At 43.1% G+C, this 23,847-nt stretch overlaps 1 protein-coding gene across 1 annotated transcript in view; it reads left to right on the top strand.

Annotated features, from left to right (window-relative positions):
• Window positions 1–23,847, top strand: part of LOC109894206 (storkhead-box protein 2-like) — a 33,219-nt gene that overhangs the window by 2,711 nt on the left and 6,661 nt on the right. Inside the window, exons 2-3 of the mRNA XM_020487498.2 lie at window positions 9,939–10,091; window positions 19,940–22,364. Of these exons, the coding sequence (XP_020343087.1) occupies window positions 9,939–10,091; window positions 19,940–22,364 (2,578 nt within the window). The remainder of the gene's footprint in view (window positions 1–9,938; window positions 10,092–19,939; window positions 22,365–23,847) is intronic.

Here is a 23,847-nt window from a genome sequence, read left to right on the forward strand (position 1 = left end):
TAAAATGTGCAGTTTTGTCACACAACACAATGCCACAGATGTCTCAAGTTTTGAGGAAGCGTGCAATTGGCATGCTGACTGCATGAATGTCCACCAGAGCTGTTGCCAGAGAATTGAATGCTCATTTCTCTACCATAAGCTGCCTCTAATGTTGTTTTAGAGAATTTGGCAGTATGTCCAAACAGCCCCACAACCTCAGACCACATGTAATCACGCCAGCCCAAGAACTCCACATCCGGCTTCTTCACCTTCGGGATCGTCTGAGACCAGCCACCTGGACAGCTGATGAAACTGTGGGTTTGTACAATCAAATAATTTCTGCAGGGATTTCTAAGGGAAGCTCATCTGCGTGTTCATCGTCCTTACCAGAGTCTTGACCTGGCTGCAGTTTGGCATCGTAACCGACTTCAGTGGGCAAATGTTCACCTTCGATGGCCACTGGCACGTTGCAGATGAATCAAGGATGAATCCTGGTTTCAACTATACTGGGGAGATGGCAGACAGCATGTATGGCATCGTGTGGGTGAGCAGTTCGCTGATATCAACGTTGTGAACAGAGTGCCCCGTGTTGCTGTGGGATTATGGTATGAGCAGGCATGAACTACGAACTACGAACAACAAACAAAATAGCATTTTATCGATGTCAGTTTGAATGCACAGATACCGTGACGAGATCCTGAGGCCCATTGTCATGCCATTCATCCGCCGCCATCACATGTTTCAACATGATAATTTATGGCCTAATGTCGTAAGGATCTGTACACAATTCCTGGAAGCTGAAAATGTTCCACTTTTCCATGGCCTGCATACTCCCCAGACATGTCATCCATTGAACATGTTTGGGATGCTCTGGATTAATGACAACTGGAACCTGTATGAATACTTCGCTCCTACCGTCCTTGAAGTAATCACAGATCTGAATTGGTTGGATCTGTGAAAGTAATAGGATGGCACCTTATTTACGTATTTGTGTGTACTTTTAGAAAACAAGGAAGTAAGGATGCATTTCTAAAATATTCAAACAAGTTTCTGGTGGTTCCTGTCCTCTAAGCAAAATATAGTTGACAATACAATAAAAGTCATCTATGTCTGACATTTAAGTCACGTTCATTTTCAGTGTGAAAGTTTTAAATATGTATTTTACAGACGTTATAATGACAACTCGGCCAGACTTTCTATTGACATCCAGTTTAAGAATGAAGTGAACGTTTTAAAATTTCGACATTAGAGAGATTCAATTATGGAATTTGAATTATTGCACTTAAAAGCTTTTGAACTGACAGTGATCATGTTCAATGGGTCAAGTCAAGGCCAGTCCATTTGGGACTAAATGGACCAAACATAGACAACTATTTTTGGGCCAAATCAAGGCCAACCCATAAATCAACAACCCAATAAAGGCCAGGGTGGACCAACCTCATTTCAACCAATAATCAATGTCCATGGACGTCCTGTGTCAGTCTGTACTCACTTGGTGGGTGGAGATGGGTGATCTGTAGAAACAGAAAGCCAAACCAGCAATTAGGTAGGTGAATGTTTTAGGGATCAACTACGAATCTCATTGGATTGTTCTTGAATAATTAATGACATGTAACGGGATGAATTTGAATAAGTGACATATGATAATCAACCTTTACTCACAGAACTTTCATAAGACTTACATTTGTAGAGAAGAATATCTTTGACAGGGTTTCTCACCCCTGTCAACTGATTGTTGTTAGCTGATTGTTGTTCCACATCGATGGAACAGTAGTGGAGAGGGTAGCAAGTTTTAAGTTCCTCGGCATACACATCACAGACAAACTGAATTGGTCCACTCACACAGACAGCATCGTGAGGAAGGCGCAGCAGCGCCTCTTCAACCTCAGGAGGCTGAAGAAATTCGGCTTGTCACCAAAAGCACTCACAAACTTCTACAGATGCACAATCGAGAGCATCCTGGCGGGCTGTATCACCGCCTGGTATGGCAACTGCACCGCCCTCAACCGTAAGGCTCTCCAGAGGGTAGTGAGGTCTGCACAACGCATCACCGGGGGCAAACTACCTGCCCTCCAGGACACCTACACCACCCGATGCTACAGGAAGGCCATAAAGATCATCAAGGACATCAACCACCCGAGCCACTGCCTGTTCACCCCGCTGTCATCCAGAAGGCGAGGTCAGTACAGGTGCATCAAAGCTGGGACCGAGAGACTGAAAAACAGCTTCTATCTCAAGGCCATCAGACTGTTAAACAGCCACCACTAACATTGAGTGGCTACTGCCAACACACTGTCAATGCCACTGACTCTACTCCAGCCACTTTAATCATGGGAATTGATGGGAAATGATGTAAATATATCACTAGCCACTTTAAACAATGCTACCTTATATAATGTTACTTACCCTACCTTATTCATTATTCATATGCATACGTAGATACTGTACTCTATATCATCGACTGCATCCTTATGTAATACATGTATCACTAGCCAATTTAACTATGCCACTTGGTTTACATACTCATCTCATATGTATATACTGTACTCGATATCATCTACTGTATCTTGCCTATGCTGCTCTGTACCATCACTCATTCATATATCCTTATGTACATATTCTTTATCCCCTTACATTGTGTATAAGACAGTAGTTTTTTTTGGAATTGTTAGTTAGATTACTTGTTCGTTATTACTGCATTGTCGGAACTAGAAGCACAAGCATTTCGCTACACTCGCATTAACATCTGCTAACCATGTGTATGTGACAAATACATTTGATTTGATTTGATTTGATTCAGAATTTGAAAAGTCCACAAAATCATAGAGGAAATAAGAACTATACTAGCCCCTTTTTAGTTGTAGAAAGAGGCCTACCTTTCACACCAAAATCTGGGTCATAACTATGTCACCTCTAACCCAGAATTTTGTGTGGCCTAGTTGACCCAATTCATACTAGCCTCAGCTGCCAGGTTTCGCTCATGTTGTTCTTAAAAGCCTGGGGAAGTTTATATTGAAGAGTAGGTATGAGTGGTGCGCTGCTTGCTTGTTGCTGCTGGCTGATTGGTTGTGAATAGATGTAATTTTTCAAAAACAACCACCATCCATTCTTCAGAACTGCAAATTATCCTGAGCTATTATTTAGAAAATTAACATCTCAGCAATTGTTTTGGTTGCAATTTCACTACCCCACGTCGGCACTAGAGAATATTATTGACTATTTGGTTTCCAATCTTCCGCCTGGTTCACCCTCTAATCCTCTGACTGACAATAACTTTCAGAGGCTTTCAGTCCAAAGGTATCGCTCTCTGTGGCTGACCTGAGGAAAACTCTAAAAAGAGTGGATACTGGGGCCTCCCAGGTGGCGCAGTGGACTAAGGCACTGCATCGCAGTGTGCCATCAGAGCCCAGGCTCTGACGCAGCCGTCCGCGACCGGGTGGTCCATGGGGCAGCACACAATTGGCCTAGCGTTGTCCGGGTTAGATGGGGGTTTGGCCGGGAGGGATATCCCTGTCTCATCACACACTAGTGACTCCTGTGGCAGGCCGGGCGCAGTGCACACTGACCAGGTCGCTAGGCGTACGTGTTTCCGCCGACACATGGTGTGGCTGGCTTCCGGGTTGGATGCGCGCTGTGTTAAGAAGCAGTGTGGCTTGGTTGGGTTGTGTTTCGGGGGATGCATGGCTCTTAACCTTCGTCTCTCCCGAGCCCGTACGGGAGTTCTAGCAATGAGACAAGACAAGACAGTAAAGACTAACAATTGGAAACCATGAAATAGGGGAGAAAAAGGGGGTAATTTGTCAAATATATTTTAGTATTTTAAGTGAATACTTAAATGCCCAGATGGCATCCGAGTGTGTGCTGACCAGACCAAATCCAACTTCAACCGGCTGTAGTCCCCACTTGCTTCAGGGAGACCGCCATCATCCCAGTGCCCAAATTACTATTGCCCCGTCGCACTCACCCCTGGCATCATGAAGTGCTTCGAGAGGCTGGTCAGGGCCTACATCAAGGCCAGCATGCCAGGTACACTGGACCAAATCCAATTTGCTTAGCGCTCAAACAGATCCAATGTAAATAGTCCGGGTGGCCATTTGATAAATTGTTCAGCATAAGGGCCCCAAGCCATAAGACGGCTTGGGGGTAGAAGTTGTTAAGGGGCGGTATGTGAATTGGAGTGGTCTAGGGTATCCGGGAGGATGCTGTTGATGTGAGCCATGACCAGCCTTTCAAAGCACTTCATGGCTACCAATGTGAGTGCTACGGGGCTGTAATCATTTTGGCAGGTTATCTTCGCTTCCTTGGGAAGAGGGACTATGATGGTTTGCTTGACCGAGTATTACAGACTCGGTCAGGGAGAGGTTGAAAATGTCAGTGAAGACACTTGCCAGTTGGTTCGCGCATGCTTTGAGTACACATCCTGGTAATCCGTCTGGCCCTGCTGCTTTGTGAATGTTGACCTGTTTAAAGGTCTTGCTCACATCGGCTACCGAGAGCGTTATCACACAGTCGTACAGAACAGCTAGTGCTCTCGTGCATGCTTCAGTGTTGCTTGCCTCGAAGTGAGCATAAAAGGCATTTAGCTCGTCTGGTAGGCCTGCGTCACTGGGCAGCTCGTGCCTGGTTTCCCTTTTGTAATCCGCTTCTGGATGAGCATTTTCTTGTTTGCTTATGGCCTTATAGAGTTGGTTGAGTGCGGTCGTAGTTCCAGCATCGGTTTGTGGTGGTAAATAGACGGCTACGAACAATATAGATGAGAACTCTCTTGGTAGATGTGGTCTACAGCCTATCATAAGGTACTAGGCTAGCTTTGGTGTACCAAGACATTTCTAAGTGACCCCAAACTTTTGAACGGTAGTGTACATATTTAGCACATGTTATTGTGGGAAATGAGTAAAACAGTATGTAACATTATTAAAGTGACTAGTGGTCCATGTCTATGTACATCGGGCAGCAGGCTCTAAGGTACAGGGTTAAGCAGACGGCTAGTAATATCATGTTATGCTGTGGATGGTTTTGGGGGAATTATGTAGCATATCAATCCATACATTTTAACACAAGTTCTCAGCCATAAACAAGCATCGCGGACTGCAGCACCTGCTTGACCCCCTGTGTTTCTCCACCCTCCACCGATGGGCCCCTAGTGGTCAAAGCATACCTTTCTATGGTTGCGTTTCAATACCCCTCTCCATAAGTGTGCACTTCTACACTCCCCATCATGGATCTAAAAGCATTGGACTGGTGAAGGAATAGGCTGGATAGAGTTCCACTATTGTTCTCACACCAGACCACTCCTTTTTAAATCATTGAGGAGACACTTAAGATGGGGACACTTAAGATGAGGCAAGGTACTTTAGATGGCCATGCTGGGTATAATACATAGAGGCCATAAAATAACAACAATCTGAAACTATTCGATGATAAATATTAAAATACATTGCCCTCAAAGTATTCACACCCCTTCACTTTTTTTCACATTTAGTTGTGTTACAGCCTGAATTTGAAATCGATTACATTGAGATTGTGTGTCACTAACCTACACACTATACCCCATAATGTCAAAGTGCAATTATGTTTTAAAATGTTTTTATAAATCCATTAAAAATGAAAAGCTGAAATGTCTTGAGTGAATAAGTATTCAACCCCTTTGGTATGGAAGCCTAAAAGTTCACATTTACTTAACATGTCACATATTAAGTTGCATGGACTTACTCTGTGTGCAATAATTGTATTTAAAGAGAATAGAGCTTTAGGCAAAATCCTAAAGGAAAATCTGGTTCAGTCTGCTTTCCAACAGACATTGGGAGACAAATTCACCTTTCAGCAGGACAATAACTGAAATCAAAAGGCCAAATATACACTGAAATTGCTTACCAAGATGACAGTTTGACTTAAATCGGCTTGAAAATCTATTACAAGACTTGAAAATGGCTGTGAAGAGCTTGAAGAATTTAACAAATAATAATGTGCAAATATTTCACAATCCAGGTGGGAAATCCTTAAAGACTTACCCAGAAAGAGTCACAGCTGTAATTGCTGCCAAAGGTGAATCTAATATGTATTGACTCTGGGGTGTGAATACTTATGTAAATATAAATATTTTATACATTTTTAATTCAGGCTGTAACACAATAAAATGTTGAATAAGTCAAGGGGTATAAATACTTTCTGAAGGCACTGTAAGCAATGCAGAAGCAGATGTGCTTGTAATCTAACATTTGACTGTCTGTTTATCTTTGTGAAGTAGAGCTGGGCCCGGTTTCCCAAAAGCATCTGAAGGCTAAATGTTATTTCTGGCTCAATTCTTGGCTAGGACCGTGTGGACCTGGGCCCCAGCTGCATTTGAGGCGTGGGTAGAGAAATGAGGCCATGGTAGTGCTGTGGTGTTAACCAGCCCTCTCTGTAGTAATATGTATAGAGGAGAGGGAGGAGGCTGCGTGAGTAAGCCCTTGTTCCCCGCCTCCAGTCAGCTGTTTGAGTTGTAGAAAATCAGTCAGCCACTAAGATGACGCCTCTTAAGCCTCTGGAACTGGTACTGTATATCTCTTTCTCTCTTTCTCTCTTATTCACTTCGGGCCAAATCCTAATTACAGTTACGTGCAACTCGAACTCTCATTCAAATATTGAAGTTACAGTACATCAATAAACAATTTGTTGTCTCGCTCCACATTCATGTACTGAACTAGGCTAAACATAATCACCCTCATTCTGGCCATCCCAGATGCTGACGTCACTGACTAACCTCTGTAGGATTTCCTCAGGATGATTGTATAAAAGGGTAGCAGAGGTGAGCTTGACAGATGGAAGCACTAATAGCTCTCTCTTCTCTGCATTCTTCAAAAATGGACTGTATACATGCAGCGGAGTTGTCATTGTTGATGTTCTTAGTAATGACAATGCAAGAACCCAGTTGTTACTGTACAAATTACGTTGTTTTGCTTTTATGAGAAGCTGTAAATTCTATATGGCATCTGAAAAATGAAGGAAATTTGTGGGAGAAATGTGACAGGTGAATAATAGAAACACTGGTGTCCTGCCCGGCAAGAATAAATGAATGAACGTCAAGCTTATAACTGCCCTGTTTTAGTCATTGGAACTGTAATAGCATCAATTACCAGGTTTCCAACCATTTCTTGTGGATGAATTACCTGAAGCATGAAAAAATAGGCTATGAAACAGGAAATGCTGGTACAATTTTATAAATGTCGACAATTTGTTCATGCGACATGGTGGGGTCTTTTTGGTCCTTGGGAATTTAACAGAAAAATACATTTGTATGCGCACTACATCATCACGCACAGCCCGTATTGCTTAATGCAGATTTTTTAAATATTCAGCCTGAAGATCTGTCGCCAATTGGATGGAAATTCAGCTAATATGGTGAAAATAGTTTTGTTCTTCCAGTTTTCGTCACTAGCTAGTTTTCCACCCACAAAAAGATATGTGCATTTACCAGCAGTGGTGTGTTTCCATCAAACTGGCTTGTTGCGAATAGCAAGCTGTGTGTAATGAATAAATACTTTAAAAAAAATACTTTGTCCTATAACTTTTCATTTATTGAATAAAAACAGAAGTTTTGTATTTCTATCCCATGTTGTATTCTGTCAATGGTTTTGCCACAAAAAGCCTTGCGATAAATGGCAAATTTGCCAATGCACATGCACTCTTGCCAATAGCTCGCAAATATAGTGCAGAGGGTACATTTTGAGATTGTGGATAACAGAAACATAATATTTATTTTTCAATTGGCAGACAAACACAAATTAAGCATACAAATTAAGACCCTTGATTATTTATTGGAAATTAGTATCAAGCTCATCACCGTGCACTTTCATCACCATGTAAAGTTCATCATCATTTATTTAATCTGTAGCCTAATAAACTGCATTCTTTTCCAAGTCATAGTCAGTGGACCACATAGCATCACGTGACTGTAGTTTACTTGACAGTTATTCTATTCTATCAACAATACTCGCCTGATCTATTTCACTGACAAAAAAATCATTATTTCCTGTTGAATGTATATTGTTTTGTCGACATTTAGGGAAGTTTACTGACAATGTGTTTCCGTCAGGCCTATAGTGATTTAAAAAATCTTTTTTATCCGACACGTACTTGACTCGCATAAAAATGGTTGAATGGAAACATGGTTATAGTCACATAAGCATTTGGTCCATTACCAATATATAATTGGGCTGCTGATACTGAGCAACACCAAGGATAAATAGTATTTATTGGTACACTATATATAACAAACATTAGGAACACCTTGCTAATATTGAGTTGCATCCCTCCATTTTGCCCTCAGAACACCCTCAATTTGTCAAAACCGTTCCATAGGGATGCTGGCCCATTTTGACTTCAATGCTTCCCCCAGTTGTATTTATTTGTATTTATTAGGGATCCCCATTAGCTTCTACCAAGGCAGCAGCTACTGTTCCTGGGGTCCAAACACATTAAGGCACTTATATCACACACAAAACAAAATAGAAAACAGTACATAAAAATACATTATTACACCACTATATATCTATAATACAAAATGTATAATACCACCATACAACAATATTACAATATACATGTGTGTAGAGTGCGTGTGCTAGCGTTTGTGTGCATATGCCTGTGTCTGTACCCGTGCGTGTGTGTGTCTCTTCACAGTACCCACTGTTCCATAAGGTGTATTTTTATCTGTTTTTAAATCTGATTCTATTTCTTGCATCAGTTACCTCATGTGGAATAGAGTTCCATGTAGTCATGGCTCTATGTAGTACTGTGTGCCTCCCATAGTCTGTTCTGGACTTGAAGAGACCTCTGGTGTCTTGTCTTGTGGGATATGCATGGGGATCTGTGCTGTGTGCTAGTAGTTGTCTAGTTGACTTCAATATTTTGTCTTGCCCATTCACCCTCTGAATGGCAAACATACACAATTCATGTCTCAATTGTCTCAAGGCTTAAAAACCCTTCTTTAACCTGTCTCCTTCCCTTCACCCTTTATTTGGCTCCGAGTGGCGCAGTGGTCTAAGACACTGCATCATAGTGCAAGCGATCACTGCAGCACCTGGTTTGAATCCAGGCTGCATCACATCTTGGGAGTCCTGTAGGGCGGCGCACAATTGACCCAGTGTCGTCCGGGTTTGGCCGGGGTAGGCCTTCATTGTAAATAAGAATCTGTTCTTAACTGACTTGCCTAGTTAAATTCTTTTTATTTTACCTTTTATTTAACTAGGCAAGTCAGTTAAGAACAAATTCTTATTTACAATGACGGCCTACCCTGGCCAAACCCTAACGACGCTGTGCCAATTGTGTGCCACCCTATGGGACTCCCAATCACGGCCGGTTGTGATACAGCCTGGAATCGAACCAGGGTCTGTAGTGACATATCTACCACTGAGCTGCAGTGCCTTAGACAACTGCTTGAGAGAATGTGTGTGCATTACCGGTGGAGAGCTTTGAAAACTGGTGAATTTGAACTTGATTGTGATTGGTTACACCTCCCTTGTCTTTGCGAGGACTAGTTCACTTAGAACCGGGCTCAGAGTATTCACGCTTGGGTTTCTGAAGGCTCATGCTTTTTAATATGGTGGGATCTGGCTAAATGTGTGGTGAGAGAAGGCATGGATATTTTATAGGGGAGAGTGGAGCTCAATTTATCCCAATCTCCCTTACAGATGATCATCTTTGTGCCTCTTTAATTGACATGACTTAAAAATGATAGCGCTATTATAACCATATGAAGCGATACTAGTTCTGGGAGGAGACTGCTGAGCTTTGCTACCATTCAGATTCGGTCAGTTACTGAATCCCGGGGCTATATTATGTAGGAGTGCTGATCAGTTTTGCCTTTTAAATCATAGTGATTATAAGATTATTATGGACAGGAGGGACCTGATTCTAGATCAGCACTCCTACTCTGAGACCCACAGTTCATTCACTGACTAGTCTGTTTCTCCCTACTGCAGGTGATGTGTCTCCCATCAGCATGTCTCCTATCAGCCAGTCCCAGTTCATCCCACTGGGGGAGATCCTGTGTCTGGCTATCTCAGCAATGAACTCTGCTCGCAAGCCCGTCAGCCAGGAGGCGCTGATGGAACACCTCGCCACCTGCTTCCCAGGTACAGTAGCTACAGTGTGAAATTTATAGCGTTTATTACTAATTACTAAGTCTATGGGTATGTTGAGGCTGTGTTGATTAGGCACAAAATGGAATAAACAAACTGAAATTGGGAGGAACTGCCTTGCCTTCTCCAATAAGTAACGTTCATTTTCATTTTCTATTGTGAAACATTTTTAAACACTTTCTGTTGCGTGCCCTAATTAAACACAACCCCTGCAACCCCTTAAAAAAAAAACACACACACACACACACACACACACACACACACACACACACACACACACACACAATGTCCTTATGGTAGTGTATGCATTCATGGCCCATTTGATAGTTGTCGAGAGGCAGTTTGTTAAAGGCATTCAAAATCCCTGTCCCCTTCACTCATTCCAGGGTTCCACGCTGCAGCAGCGTTATATACTGAGCAAAAATATAAACGCAATATGCAACAATTTCAAAGGCTTTACGGAGTTACAGTCCATATAAGGAAATCAGTTCATTTAAATAAATAAATTAGGCACTAATATATGGATTTCACATGACCTGAGAATACAGATATGCATCTGTTGGTCACAGGTACCTTAAAGAAAAAAAAGGTGGAAGTATGGATCAGAAAACCAGTCAGTATCTGGAGTAGAGTTGATCAGGCTGTTGATTGTGGCCTGTGGAATGTTCTCTCACTCCTCTTCAATGGCTGTGTGAAGTTTCTGTATATTGGCGGGAACTGTTGTGCACGTCATTCCAAAGCATTCCAAACATGCTCAATTGGTGACATGTCGGGTGAGTATGCAGGCCATGGGACTTTTTCAGTTTCCAGGAATTGTATATAGATCCTATATAGATACATTATCATGCTGAAACATGAGGTGACGGCGGCGGATGAATGACACGACAATAGGCCTCAGAATCTCATCACGGTATCTCTGTGATTGAAATGTATTTGTCACATGCGCCGAATACAACAGGTGTAGACCTTACAGTGAAATGCTTACTTACGAGCCCCTGACCATCAATGCAGTTTTAAGAAAAATACCTACAGAAAATAAGAAATAAAATAATAAATAATTAAAGAGCAGCAGTAAGATGACAATAGCGAGGCTATATACAAGGGGTACTGGTACAGAGTCAATGTGCGGGGGCACCGGTTGGTCAAGGTAATTGAGGTAATATGTACATGTAGGTAGAGATATTAAAGTGACTATGCATAGATAATAACAGAGTAGCAATACAAATAGTCTGGGTAGCCATTTGATTAGTTTAGATGTTCTTATGGCTTGGGGGTAGAAGCTGTTCAGAAGCCTCTTGGACCTAGACTTGGCGCTCCGGTACCGCTTGCCATACAGTAGCAGAGAGAACAGTCTATGACTAGGGTGGCTGGAGTCTTTGACAATTTTAGGGCCTTCCCCTGACACCGCCTGGGATAGAGGTCCTGGATGGCAGGAATCTTGGCCCCAGTGATGTACTGTGTCATACGCACCACCCTCTGTATTGCTTTGCGGTTGGAGGCCGAGCAGTTGCTGTACAAGGCAGTAATGCAACCCGTCAGGATGCTCTCGATGGTGCAGCTGTAGAACCTTTTGAGGATCTGAAGACCCATGCCAAATCTTTTCTGGGGGGAATAGGTTTTGTCATGCCCTCTTCACGACTCTCACGTGGAGAGGTATACGCCAACTAAAAACCACTTAGCACCTAGAGTGATGGAGTAGTAACTATTACCCATGAAAAATGAGTGATGTTTGCGAGAACAGTGGCAGTGATAGCGATAGAGAAGGAGCAGCTTCCAACAAAGACATTATTGATAAAAAGGGTTCAACTGTCTCAGATATTTGGAAGTGGTTTGGCTTTTTGAAGTCCGACAAAGAGCAGAGCAATGTTCGGCGCAATTTGTGCCGTAGACAGGTGGCTACCAAGTCTGGTAATACGACAAACCCTTTTCACCTTTTTGAAGCAAAATCACTATTTGGAACATGCAGAAAGTTTGTTTATGCAACGGTATTGATAAACGCCACTCAAGCACCAGCCAATCGAGGGATGTTCTGACAACACTGACAGCGTTTATGCCCTATGAGCAAACATCAAAAAGTCACAAAGACATCACCAAATGCTATTATACATTGCATTGCTAAGGACATGCTACCAATTAACACAGTCGAAAAGGAACGTTTCAAGAGGCTTTTCAATTTAATTGAATCGCCGAATGTAGGTAAAAAGTTGAGGAACAGCTCAAGACAGATTTGACGTATTTTGCTACTACCACCGATCTGTGGTCTAGTCACCCGCCAGAGCCTTATATTAGCCTCACTATCCACTATGTTGACAAAGAGTGGAATCTTCAAAATAAATGCCTTCAAACATCATACTTTCCCGAAGACCATATGGGTGAAGCTACAGCAGAGGGGCTCATTGACGCTCTCGCCTCCTGGGGACTTAGTCAAGACAGACAGGTCTGCATAACAGCGGATAGTGGTGCGAATGAAGGCCGCTTAAATCAACTAATGGACCGGACTGCAATGTTATGGACATCGTCTGCGCTTGGCCATTGGTAAGTAACCTTGTCAATTGTGTATATTGTATATATATTTTTTAATCTACTGATTCAAGTTAATATTACATTTGTACATAATTAAAAGGGATTATTGTGATTTTAACATTGTATTAAAATGTCTTGATTTCTCTTAAAGAGAGTGGGTAGAGACAAACGGGTGGATCGAGCAATTGGAGTGTGTAAGAAAGTGGTAGGTGCCTTTTCCTATTCGGGGAAAAAGAAGAGAGACCTGGCAGTTGCTCAAAAAGAACACAGCCTACCCCAGCACGAGTTGGTGACAGAGTCGCCTACCAGGCGGAGATCACGTCAAAAGATGGTGCAAAGAGTACTGGAGCAGGAGAAAGCCATTTCACAGGTTTTGCACAGTGACAAGAAGACATTTTGCTCCCACCTATATGGATATAGATGTTCTGGAGTCCATCAACCAGGCATTGACCCCACTCCTAGAATTCACAGATGCTCTGTCTGGTGAGTCTTATGTCAGTGTGTCTTACTTGAAGCCAGTACTACACCTGTTCAATACAGAGGTCATGAAACCTGATGATGGTGAAACAGAGCTCACCCAAACCATCAAAACAATAGTCATGGAGATAGTCCATGAATGAGACATATGATGACCTAACCACATATGACCTCCTGGACATAGACTCGTTGGTCGACCCTCGGTTTAAAACACATAACATCAAAGAGGAGGAGGTGGGCCACATAAAAGCAAGAGCTGTCTCAGAGATGGTCAATGAGGGACATGAAAACCCAAGCCCAGCACAGGGAGATGTTGCTGCTGCTTCACCACAACTGCCAGCTAAAAAGTGAAAGTCACTGGGCATTTTTTCAAAAAGCTTTCTTACTACAGGTCTTACTGAAATCCAGCTTGTAGAAAAGGAACTCAGTTGCTACCGTCAGTCTCCTGATGCTGACAGTGAATCCAGTCCACTGGACTGGTGGAAGATCCATCAAATAAACCGAAGTATTAAAGCCTTCGGTTTGTTCAGGCAGGCTTGAGTCTGAAGCAGAAATGATCCTTTTAAACATTGTTTGATTAAAATTGTGATAATTATCATTAAAGCTAGAGACAGTAGACATACTTTTTCTTGCTTGTAACTTGTAAGACAACTACCCCAACATAAATGACAATGTGCTATTTAGGCTAACAGTTATAATGCAGATTGACTTTCGCTATTTTTTTACTTTTTTTTTATTTCTTGCTCATGACTTGTAAGGCTTCACAGCTTAATTAAAAAAAAATGAATGTTATCTGTGAGTTCTGCTTCTGACAATAAATAAGAAACATTAAAGCCTTTGGTTTGTTTAGGCATTCTTGAGTCTGTAGCAGATATGCACCTTTTTAAACATTTGATTAACATTGTGATACTTATTGTTATCGAATGGGAAAAAATTATATAAATAATTTAAAACATTCAGTGTGACTGAAGTATGTTTTGAGTTGAATGATGTAATGATTAGAAAGTTGTAGGCCATTATTTGGGTAGAGAAATATGATGACAGCTCTAGTGATGATAGCGCTTTTAAAATAATTTTTGTGATTATTGAAGAACTATGTAGGATACAGTGCATTCAGAAAGTTTTCAGACCCCTTGACTACTTCTAAATTGGATTAAGTAGAGTTTTTTTTACCCCTCAACAATCTACACACATTAACCCATAATGAAAAATGTTAGAAATGTTTGCAAATTAAATATCACATTTGCATGAGTATTCAGACCTTTTACTCAGTACTTTGTTGAAGCACCTTTGGCAGCGATGACAGCCTCGAGTCTTCTTGGGTGTGACTCTATTTGGGGAGTTTCTCCCATTCTTCTTTGCAGATACTCTCAAGCACTGTCAGGTTGGAGGGGGAGGGTCGCTGCACAGCTATTTTCAGGTCTCTCCAGAGATGTTCGATCGGGTTCATGTCCGGGCTCTGGATGGGCCACTCAAGGACATTCAGAGACTTGTCCCGAAGCAACTCCTGTGTAGTCTTGGTTGTGTGCTTAGGATCGTTGTCCTGTTGGAAGATAAACCTTCATCCCAATCTGAGGTCCTGAGCGCTCTGGATCAGGTTTTCATCAAGGAACTCTCTGTACATTGCTCTGTTCATCTTTCCCTCGATCCTGACTAGTCTCCCAATCCCTGCCACTGAAAAACATCCTCACAGCTTGATGCTGCCATCACCATGCTTCACCTGGTGCCAGGTTTCCTCCAGGTGTGATGCTTGGCATTCAGGCCAAGGAGTTCAATCTTGGTTTCATCAGACCACAGAATCTTGTTTCTCATGGTCTGAGAGTCCTTTAGGGGCCTTTTGGAAAACTCCAAGCAGGCTGTCATGTGCCTTTTACTGAGGAGTGGCTTCCGTCTGGCCACTCTACCATAAAGGCCTGATTGGTGGAGTGCTGCAGAGATGGTTGTCCTTCTGGAAGGTTCACCCATCTCCACAGAGGAACACTGGAGCTCTTTCAGAGTGACCATCGGGTTCTTGGTCACCTCCCTGACCAAGGCCCTTCTCCCCCGATTGCTCAGTTTGGCCGGGCAGTCAACTCTAGGAAGAGTCTTGGTGGTTCCAAACGTCTTCCATTTAAGAATGATGGAGGCCACTGTGTTCTTGGGGACCTTCAATGCTGCAGACATTTTTTGGAATACTTCCACAGATCTGTGCCTTGACACAATCCTGTTTCGCAGCTCGACGGATAATTGCTTCAAGCTCATGGCTTGGTTTTTGCTCTGACATGCACTGTCAACTGTGGGACCTTATACAGACAGGTGTGTGCCTTTCCAAATCATGTCCAATCAACTGAATTTACCACAGATGGACACCAATCAAGTTGTAGTAACATCTCAAGGATGATCAATGGAAACAGGATGCACCGGAGATACATTTTGAATACATATGTAAAAAAATATATATTCTAAAAACCTGTTTTTGCTTTGTCATTATGGGATATTGTGTGTTGATTAATGATTAAAAATATTTAATCCATTTTAGAATAAGGCTGTAAAGTAACAAAATGTGGGGAAAGTCAATGGGTCTGAATACTTTCCGAACTGTGTATGTAGACCTACTGATAGCTAGCTTCTGGCTAAAAGTACATTTCCTGAAGAAAATGTGGTGTGTGTGTGTGGTGCCAGCTTCTTTTGAAGTATGTGTGGTTTCGAAATATGTTATAGTCGTGGTAGTGTCTGCAGTAGTAATGATGGTGACTGATTATAGTTGGAAAACGTAGGTAGATGAAAAGATAGGATAGCTTGAACATATGAACGTTGGTTTGGTGTATCTCGCTTGAACTGTTCAAGAGTTACTGGTGGTGATTTATTTTATAGAAATGTATGCAAATGTATAAAGTTATAGTTGATACAACTTTTTAAAGAATGTGAAATTAGGATAGCCTGAACATGTGAAAGATGGTGGTTGTGTCTACAAGTGGTTTTTATTATTTATTTAACTAGTCAAGACAGTTTAGAAAGAAATTGTGCGCCGCCCAATGGGACTCCAATCACGTCTGGTTGTGATACAGCCTGGAATTGAACCAGGGTCTGTAGTGATACCTCTAGCACTGAGATGCCGTGCCTTACACCGCTGCACCACTCGGGAGCCCCCTGAGTGACTGGTTATATTTGAAAAAGTAGATAGATGAAAAGATTGATTGAATGATTTGATTGGTTTATAGGATAGGACAGCCTGAACATTGGGTTGGTGTCTCTAGCTTGAACTATTCAAGAGTTACAATTATTGTTGTTGGGTATTATATGCTAATGTATTCTCATTTAAGTAGTAATAATTTATAGTGGAGACCAGAGCTAGTGCGAACCAGAGCTAGCTAGCTATGCCCAGGACCAGAGCTGGGGTCAGAGCTAGTGCAGACCAGATCGGTAGTTGTGGTCAGTAGTTATGTAGTTGTGTTGCAGGTACTTTGGACCATACAGTATAGACATGGTCAGTACTTGTGTGGTTGTGGTCAGCATTTGTGCTTTTGTGGTCATTAGTTGTGCGGTTCAGTAGTTTTGTGATCAGTAGTTGTGTGGTTGTAGTCAGTAGTTGTGTAGTTCATTGGCTGTGGTCAGTAGTTGTGGTCAGTCGTTTGGTAAGTACAGTTGAAGTCAGAAGTTTACATACACTTAGAGTCATTAAAACTTGTTTTTCAACCACTCCACAAATTTCTTGTTAATGAACAAACTATAGTTTTGGCAAGTTGGTTAGGACATCTACTTTGTGCATGACACAAGTAATTTTTCCAACAGTTGTTTACAGACAGATTATTTCACTTATAATTAACTGTTTCACAATTCCAGTCGGTCAGAAGATTACATACACTAAGTTGACTGTGCCTTTAAACAGCTTGGAAAATTCCAGAAAATGATGTCATGGCTTTAGAAGCTTCTGATAGGCTAATTGACATAATTTGAGTCAATTGGAGGTGTACCTGTTGATGTATTTCAAGGCCTACCTTCAAACTCAGTACCTCTTTGCTTGACATCATGGGAAAATCAAATCAGCCAGGAACTCAGAAAAAGAATTGTAGACCTCCACAAGTCTGGTTCATCCTTGGGAGCAATTTCCAAACGCCTAAAGGTACCACGTTCATCTGTACGAACAATAGTACACAAGTATAAACACCATGGGACCACACAGCCGTCATACTTCTCAGGAAGGAGAGGCATTCTGACTCCTAGAGATGAATGTACTTTGGTGCGAAAAGTTCAAATCAATCACAGAACATCAGCAAAGGACCTTGTAAAGATGCTGGAGGAAAAAGGTACAAAATTATCTATATCCACAGTAAAACTAGTCCTATGTTGACATTACCTCAGGCCCCTCAGGCTGCTCAGCAAGGAAGAAGCCTCTGCTCCAAAACAGCCATAAATAATCCAGACTACGGATTGCAACCGCACACGGGGACAAAGATCGTTCTTTTTGGAGAAATGTCCTCTGGTCTGATGAAACAATTATAGAACTGTTTGGCCATAATGACCATTGTTATGTTTGGAGTGAAAAGGGAGAGGCTAGCAAGCCGAAGAATACCATCCCAACCATGAAGCACAGGGGGTGGCAGCATCATGTTGTGGGGGTGCTGGTGCATTTCCCAAAATAGATGGCATGATGAGGAAGGACAATTATGTGGATATCTCAAGACATCAGTCAGGAAGTCAAAGCTTGGTCCAAATGGACAATGACCCCAAGCATACTTCCAAAGTTGTGGCAAAATGGCATAAGGACAACAAAGTCAAGGTATTGGAGTGGCCATCACAAAGCCCTGACCTCAAGCCTATGGAAAATGTATGGGCAGACCTGAAAAAGCATGTGCGAGCAAGGAGGCCTACAAACCTGACTCAGTTACACCAGCTCTGTCAGGAGGAATGGGCCAAAATTCACCCAACTTATTGTTGGAAGCTTGTGGAAAGTTACCTGTCACGTTTGACCCAAGTTAAACAATTTAAAGGCAATTCTACCAAATACTAATTGAGTGTATGTAAACTTCTGACCCACTGTGAATGTGATTAAAGAAATAATGTGGTTGTGGTCAGTAGTTTTGTGGTTGTGGTCAGTAGTTGTGTGGTTGTGGACAGCAGTTGTGGTCAGTGGTTTGGTAAGTAGCTGTGTATTCAGTAGTTGTTTGGTTGTGGTCAGTTGTAGTCAGTAGTTTTGTGGTGTGTCTGTAGTTGTAGTCAGCATTTGTGGTTGTGGTCAGTAGTTATTTGGTTGTGTGGTCAGTAATTTAGTGGTTGTTGTCAGGAGTTGTTGTCAGGAGTTATGGTCTGTAGTTGTGTTTTTTGTGGTCAGTAGCTGTGGGCATTATTTGTGTGGTTGTGGGTAGTAGTTTAGGTCAGTAGTTGTGGTCATTACGTTTTGGGCAGTAGTTTTTGTAAATAGTTGTGGTTGTAGTTAGGGTCAGTAGTTGTGTAGTCAGTAATTGTGTGGTTGTGGTTCAGTAGTTAAGTGATTGTGGTCAGTTGTGGTCTGTAGTTTTAGTTATTAGATGTGGGCAGTAGCTGTGGTCAGTAGTTGTGTGGTCATGGTCAGTTTGTGGTCAGGAGTTGTGTTCAGTAGTTGTGTAGTCAGTAATTGTGTGGCTGTAGTCAATAGTTGTGGTGAGTAGTTGTCAGTAGTTTTGTGGTCAGTAGTTTAGTGATTGGTCAGTAGTTTAGTGATTGGTCAGTATTTGGTCGGGAGTTGTGTGGTTGTGGTCAAGAGTTAGTCTGTAGGTGTGTTGTGGTCAGTAGTTGTAGGTAGTAGTGGTGGTCGGGAGTTATGCTCAGTAGTTGCAGTAAGTAGTTGTGTGGTTCAGTAGTTGTGTGGTCAGTAGTTGGTTGCTGTCAGTAGTTGTGTGATTGTGGACAGTGATTGTGGTCAGTAGTTTTGGTCATTAGTTGTGTAGTTGTGGTCAGTAGTTGTGTGGTTGTGGTCAGCAGGTGTGTTCAGTAGTTGTGTGGCTGTGGTCAGTAGTTGTGTGGTCAGTAGTTGTGTTCAGTGTCTAAACTACTTTTGTTGTCTTTGAAAACTGAAAGAAGTGCAATGAGAAGTGATGGGTGAAATATCTAGAGTGAATGGTGGCAATTGTTATCTGTTTGCAGCTGTGCAGCTGTTGTTGGTAAGCAATGAATCTGCTAGCTTCTGACATGACTTACTGCATCCATAAAGAGAGAGGTTGATGGGTTACAGCTCTATCTATTGATTGGTAGAAGCTATTCCTTATCCACTTTCCAATTTGAATAGCTTTTTTGGAAAGTGGTCAACATTTCAGTTATTTATAAAAAAGTTACAAAAGCTGTTGATGCGGTTACTAAAACAGTGGTAACTTTTTATCAGAATATTTTTGTTCATCATTCAGATTTGAAAAGCAGAGAAGTAGAGGAAGATTTCATATGCTCTAACTTTTTGTCTAAGTTATTGGCCAAGTGGTCAAAGTAGAGGATTTGTGTCAAAAGTTGCATTTACAGTGTGTTGGAAGTGATGATGTCACAATGGGGCCTTTAGAATTATGAGGAATTGCCATGAAAGTGGTTGGAGGACAAAAATAAGAACAATAAAAATGTATAACTTAAAAAGTATAAAATATATCAATAAATTGTAGGTAAGCACACTATTCCTGACCAATCTACACATTTTAAAGTTTGAAATTATTTTCTACCTTAAATGGTGTAAGAGGAGAAGCGACCTAAATAATAATGGTAAAAAGTATGACGAAGATTTAAAGTTGAGACTTTCGCTTTGCAAGTCCCACCTAAAAATACTTCACTCTTGAAATGTAAGTCATAGAACTTTGGTTTTTAACTGTAAAACTGTTCTTTCCCCCCATCTGTGTTTCCCTCAGGTGTTCCGACACCGAGCTCGGAAATTCTGCGACACACCCTAAACATGCTGGTGCGAGAGAGGAAAATCTACCCAACACCCGAGGGCTACTTCATTGTCACTCCCCAGGCCTACTTTATCACCCCCAACCTCATCCGATCCAACAGCAAGTGGTACCACCTGGACGACCGGCAGCAACAACAACAGCAGCAGCAGTGCACCTCCCCACAGTCGGGCACCATCACGCCCTCCACCCCGGGCTGCACGAGGGAGAGGCCCAACCAGAAGAACCACGGTGACTCCTACAACACATACCGCGATGATACACCCATTCCTCATGCCCCGGCTTACCAGAGGAAGTCTCCCAAGGAGCCTCGGGGAGAGCCCCCCTCCTACCCTGAGCCCCCTCCGGCTCCCGTTCAGACGTCACAGTTGCAAGAGCCTCTGATGGACAAGAGCAAGAGCAATGCCCCCTTCCCCTACAAGACTGACACGCTGACCAAAAAAAAGGAGGGCATTGGTGGTGGCAGCAGTGCCGAGAAGCAATCAAAGAAATTTGGGCTGAAACTGTTCAGGCTGAGCTTCAAGAAAGACAAGCTGAGGCAGCTGGCCACGTTCTCAGCCCAGTTCCCCCCAGAGGAATGGCCCCTCCGCGATGAGGACGCGCCTGCCATCACCATCCCCCGCACTGTGGAGATGGAGATCATCCGGCGGATCAACCCAGACCTGACGGTGGAGAATGTGGCGCGCCACACGGCCGTGATGAAGAGGCTGGAGGAGGAGCGTGCCCAGAGGAGAAAAGCAGGCAGCTCGGCTGAGCACAGTGCACGTAGCCGGAGGAGTCGTGGTCACCGTCGGGTGCCGCACGGCAAGTCCCGTTCACACAGCAAGGCTCGCGTCTCCCGGGGTGGCCCATCCGACAGTTCCAACCTGGACATGGCCATGGTGGACAGGGATTACAGCCGCTTCTTCAGCCACTCTCTGGTGCGCTCCCCTCGTGAGGCCATGTACACATTGGAGCGCAAACGAAGCGGCGGGACTTACATAGTCCACAGTAACCCCAACATCACAGAGTCCCACTTCCCCGTCACCCCAGAGTGGGACGTGTCCGGAGAGTTGGCGAAAAGGAGGACAGAGATGCCTTTCCCCGAGCCCTCGCGTGGGACATCCAGCGGGAGAGTGCACCGAAGCCACAGTCAAACTCAAGAAGGAAGGAAGTCGCGCGACGAGATGCCCGATCAGGCTAAGGAGAGGTCCCGCTCCATGGATAACGCTTTGAGCCCTCTGGGCGGAATGAGCACCTCTTTGGGGATGTCAGAGGATTATGAGCGGAGTCCCGACGAGCGGAGTCATTACTACACAGATGATGGGACTTTGCGGGCCTCCCAGAAGTCGTCCCACTACTCAAGGATCATGTTCTCGGCTGCCAAGTTCAACTCTGAAATGTATGTGCCTGATTTGGGGAAGGGGAGCTTAGGGAAGGGGAGCTTGGACGAGTCTAGGATCCGAAGCCCACTGGAAAGGAACAAGAGCAGAGACAGCTTGCCGGCCTACAGTGATCTGAAGGGACTCTCGCCCAAGCCCTCGGCGGACGACTACTTCCAGTGCAATACGTCGAACGAAACAATCCTTACCGCCCCTTCACCTCTGTTGAAAGCAGACCACGACACGTTAACCTCGTCTGAGGGAATCCGGAAGGGCACTCCGGCTGATCGCCACACCCCTCACCTTACCTCTCCCCTCACAATGGAATACAAAGAGGACTCTTTGGCAAAGGGACAAAACGGCTCAAAACGGCCAACACCAAGCCAGACCCCAGAGCCCATGCCTAATGGACGTTTGATACAACACCAACACAACGCAGACCCTGGAGGGGGAGGCGGTGGTGGTGGTGGGGCAGACAAGAGGAAGGAGATCTTCAGCAAGGACACTTTGTTCAAGCCTCCACACAACGCGTTGACTGCAGGCTACGTGGAGGGCACCTACACCAAGTCGGGCACCCTGCGAAAGACCCCACACATCAAATCAGCCGATGTTCTTGACAATCTAGAGGCCCAGCAGCCTTCGAATTCAGCAGCTTCCCCCACTTCCGCCCTGGGCCTCCAGGGCTCCGAGCCAGTGGTCCCGTCAGCCTCCGAGGCCGCCTTTGACTACTACAATGTGTCGGACGATGACGAGGAGGAGGAGGAGGTGGTGGAGGAGGCCTCACGGGAGGAGTTAGTGGCGGCAGAGGTCAAAGGGCACAGGGAGGGTGAAGTCGGAACCATGCAGTGGCTTCTGGAGCGGGAGAAGGAGCGTGATCTGCAGCGCAAGTTTGAGACTAACCTCACGCTGCTCAGCCCCAAGGAGACAGAGAACAGTAGCAGCCAGAAGTCAGCACACTCGGCACGTCTGGATAGCATGGACAGCAGCAGTGTGACTGTAGACAGTGGATTCAACTCCCCAAGGTAAGCTGAACCTAGTTTGTCCACTACAGCAACCAGAGGGTTATGACCAAATAATACACATAGAAAGTGGATATCATCACAGTCTGTCAAATGTAAACAGCTGGAGACACCTTGTAATTTTTGGAGGTAAGTTTCGTACACCCCGCTGCGGATTTGAGATCAAATGTTTTATATGAGGCGACATTACAAAATGTAACCTTTTATTCGAGGGTATTTTCATACATATCTGTTTTCCCTCCATTTGAAGGTGTCGTGAGTTTTTGGACAAATTCACTTATAGTGTATTCAATTTACTATACAAACGCATTGGAAGGCACTTGTTGATCTCAAATACAACATGCTGAAGGATAGAGCCAAATTAAAAGTTTTAGCTTTACTGTCCAAATAAATACGTATGTTTTTGACACAACATTTATTATTATTTTTTTTATATATATTTTTATTGGACATATAAAGAAATACAAATGACAAATTGAACAGATACGTCCTTTTATCTCTACTTTTTGAAACACCTTCCTCCCTTTAACAACAAAAGCAGCATACATTTTTAATTTTTTTTTTATTTCACCTTTATTTAACCAGGTAGGCAAGTTGAGAACAAGTTCTCATTTGCAACTGCGACCTGGCCAAGATAAAGCGTAGCAATTCGACACATACAACTACAGAGTTACACATGGAATAAACAAAACATACAGTCAATAATACAGTAGAACAAAAGAAAACAAAAAGTCTATATACAATGAGTGCAAATGAGGTAAGTTAAGGAAATAAATAGGCCATGGTGGCGAAGTAATTACAATATAGCAATTAAACACTGGAATGGTAGATGCTTCTAGATCCGACAGTGCAGCAGTATCTAACAGGTAATATCTTAATGAAGTTGAAGGTCGTTTCATGAGCCAATGCTAACTAGCATTAGCGCAATGACTGGAAGTTTATGTGTATCTGCAAGCTCACAGAGACATCCCCCCCCCCAAAATTGTCACAGGCCTACACACAATACACCATAATGTCAAAGTGGAATAGTTTTTAAATTTTTACAAATTGGTTAAAAAAATAAAAGCTGAAATGTCTCGAGTCAATAAGTATTCAAACCCTTTGTTATGGCAAGTCTAAATAAATGCAGGAGTAAAAATTAGCTTAAAACCTCTTTTGGGCTGCAATCCCGTTAACGGGATGATATGACAACAGCCAGTAAAAGTGCAGGGCGCCAAATTCAAAACAACAGAAATCTCATAATTAAAATTCCTCAAACATACATGTATCTTATACCGTTTTAAAGGTAGTCTTGTTGTTAATCCCACCACAGTGTCCGATTTCAAATATGCTTTTCAGCGAAAGCACCACACACGATTATGTTAGGTCACCACCAAACCACAATAAAAACAGCCATTTTTCTAGCCAAAGAGAGGAGTCACAAAAAGCACAAATAGAGATAAAATGAATCACTAACCTTTGATGATCTTCATCAGATGACACTCAT

This window comes from Oncorhynchus kisutch, linkage group LG7, assembly GCF_002021735.2.
Source record: "Oncorhynchus kisutch isolate 150728-3 linkage group LG7, Okis_V2, whole genome shotgun sequence".
Lineage (NCBI taxonomy): Eukaryota > Metazoa > Chordata > Actinopteri > Salmoniformes > Salmonidae > Oncorhynchus > Oncorhynchus kisutch.